The sequence below is a fragment of the Pinus tabuliformis genome, chromosome 2_2 (assembly GCF_031772625.1).
Source record: "Pinus tabuliformis cultivar Carrire ecotype Pingquan chromosome 2_2, CPIR1, whole genome shotgun sequence".
Taxonomy (NCBI): domain Eukaryota; kingdom Viridiplantae; phylum Streptophyta; class Pinopsida; order Pinales; family Pinaceae; genus Pinus; species Pinus tabuliformis.
Window position 1 is genome coordinate 325,876,458 of NC_142300.1, and position 3,066 is coordinate 325,879,523.

The following is a 3,066-nucleotide window of genomic DNA, read 5'->3' on the forward strand; positions in this document are numbered from 1 at the left end:
CTAAAAAGCTAAAAAGCAAAAAGCCAAGAAGCTAAAGAATGAAATTGGTTTGTTTATAGCTCGCATAAAAAGGTTTGGATGCCCCACCATGATGAAAAGGAAAGTCTCCAGTATCCATATGGAAACTTACTGTGGTTATGCAGGATGGATTCGTCTGCGGAACAGACAAAACAAAACATTCCTACATTTTGTCCCCCAAATAGACAAAGGTGAAAGGTGTCTCAGACCAATCACATAACCAATAGGGAAACTTATCTCTACATGAAAACCTATATTTTCAGCTAGGTTCGTCCGCTAAATAGACAAGGGCGCATGCCCCCTAAGCTTCGTTACATTTACCAGACTCTCGCGTAATTAGTGGATGGAATGAAGGTTGAAGAGACATCGTTGATATAAAAGGATCATTTAAGGATGATGATTGACTTGGAGCTATGCTTGAACCGGGAAATGAAAGCTGGTCAATAGTGACATTTTTGCTTTCATGTGGGAAACACATCACTCGAAAGAGTGTTGAAACAATAGCCTCCATCTTGTAAACACAGTCACACCCAAGGAGTAGATTTTAATCTAACAGCTCTTGGACTACAATCACGTTCAAGTGAACGGTTTTCCTTCTCAAAGTAATTGGTAACTTAGGAAGGATCCCTAATGGTCGACTGGTTCCTTTGTTAAAGCCTGACAAATTCTGTGTAACAGGCATAAGCGATGGCGAACCAAGTGCTTTCCAAGCAGTTGAGGAGAGGATACTCATTGAAGCCCCTTCATCTATAATAGTGCCAGACATGATCATTTTGTAAACTTGTACTATGATCCTGAATGGTACATAAGAAGGAAGGCGAGATTTCGCTAGTCGATTCCAATCAAAGGAAGCGATTAGACTGCTTGTAGGGGGTACCAAATAAATGGTTGAATTAACCCCTTGAGTAGCAGGAACTAGAGGATTCTCTTCCTGTTGTGAAGGAATAGGTGGATTACCCCCAAGTTCATCGAACTCTGAAGTAACAAACGTACAAGAGGACCAGCCTCCATGTCTACCGGAACGTTGCCGACGTAAATCTTTCGTCGATTTAACTCGTCCTGTGGCTGAGAAGGGTAGAAACCCGCGGGGGCAAATTGGCACACCGCAGTGCGACTGCCGATCATTTTACTGGGCTCCTTCAACACCTTGATGGCATTGTTAACGTGATTGAACATGACGAAACCATATCCCTTACTCCTCACGCTTCTCTTGTCCCTGATCACGCAGCTTTCATCCAATTCACTGAAAGGAGAGAATACGGTGGCGAGGGACTGGTCGTTTGTCTCCGGGCCAAGACCACGCACAAATAGTTTTCTGATCAAAGTTTTTTTTAATGGTGAATGAGCGCACTTGATCTCGAACGTACCTATGTTCAGCCTTGCCTCCTGTACAAGCTCGATCAATTGTTCATGGCTTAAGACATTTAGAATGTTCACTGTGTCTTGCACTGTCAAATCCTCCACAAGGTCATTCTCTTCCCCCTTTCCATTCTTTAAAGACAAGTCCATTGACCCTTGCTCTTTTGATTCCATGATTTTGATATGTCTCTTTTATATTATCTCGTCTGTCCACAAACAACGAATTTGTCCAGAAAATACCCTCTCCCTGTTGTTTCGGGAGTTTGACTTTCTGAAATAAATAAATCTGGAAAATTAACGAAGGAAATCCACTACAAACACTAAGTATGGTTAGATGGGGATAATGAACAAATAGTTGTTTGTTTAACTGAGATATACACACTGGCCAAATGGAATGGTGTGAAACGACACAATCACCGACTCTCTCATTTAAATCATATTTGAATTATTTTGTACTCTTTGTCCCACACAAGCCGACTTCTTCTTTCTTTCCTATTAATATTGCGTCTTCCTCTCTAAAATAATGAAGACTTAGCATTAAACAAAGTTGCCATTAAATGTTATTTATCCATTTCACCGGAAAGGCCTATATGGCATTGGTGTATATTAACTAATATTTTACAAAATATCAATAATAATTTCGTTTTAATATTTATATTAATTTAGTAGGTGAAATAATTGAAGTTAAAAGAAAAATTTTATTCCATTGATAGATGTTTTTATATATAAACATTAATTATTATTTTATTATTTTTTCATATATATAAACTTAATATTAATTATTATATATATAAATAATTTAAAAATATTATTAAAATAAGATATTTACAAAAAATAAAAATAAAATTTCAAAACCAATTATAAATAAAATATTTATAATTTTCATATAAGTGAAGAGTATCAACATAAATTATAAACATATAAAATAATTAAAAGTAAAAAAACACCTTAGCCTTCAAACAATTTAGTAGTCTATTACTTAGTCCAAGGGAATGTGTCATTACTTCTATCCTTAACAAATTAACATTTCTCATAAATTTATTTTAACTTCAAATCTATAGCGAATATATATATATATATATATAATATATATATATATATATATGTATATATATATATATATAATATATATATATATATATATATAGATGTATATGTATATGTATATGTATATGTATATGTATATGTATATGTATGTATGTATGTATGTATGTATGTATGTGTGTGTGTGTGTCTGTGTGTGTGAGAGAGATCCTTATCAACCCATAATAGGTGCTCGTTATAACTAAATCAGAAAAAGAAATGAAAGAATGTTAAATGTTTTTGAAAGATTTATTTGCAATAGTTTATACCAAGCTAAAAATTAAAAAAATACCTTCATTAGGTACATTGATAAAACTACTAGAAATTATAATAATAATGATAAAATTAATGGTTCTAATAAAAGAAGAAATTTTAATCATTTCTTATTCATATCACTTGAAGGTAACTTGATTTTCATATAGTGTGATGTTATTTATTAGCGAAATAGAAGATTCATAGTAGAAATAATGTAAGATAACAAGATTTAGAGCACAAATGACATATTTGTAGAAGAATATGAATGCCACAAATAGAAATACATCTATTAATAAAAGCAATATTATCTTGTTTCTTTAAGGAGGGGGCCTATTGACGAGGAGAGCTTTA

General features: G+C 33.5%; 1 protein-coding gene across 1 annotated transcript in view; it reads right to left on the reverse strand.

Moving 5' to 3' along the window:
• The window catches only part of LOC149192602 (UBP1-associated protein 2C-like), a 17,685-nt gene extending 16,158 nt beyond the window's left edge, over positions 1 to 1,527 (reverse strand). Inside the window, exon 1 of the mRNA XM_089407000.1 lies at positions 976 to 1,527. Coding sequence (XP_089263126.1) covers positions 976 to 1,527 — 552 coding nt within the window. The remainder of the gene's footprint in view (positions 1 to 975) is intronic.
• Positions 1,528 to 3,066: the final 1,539 nt, after the last annotated feature.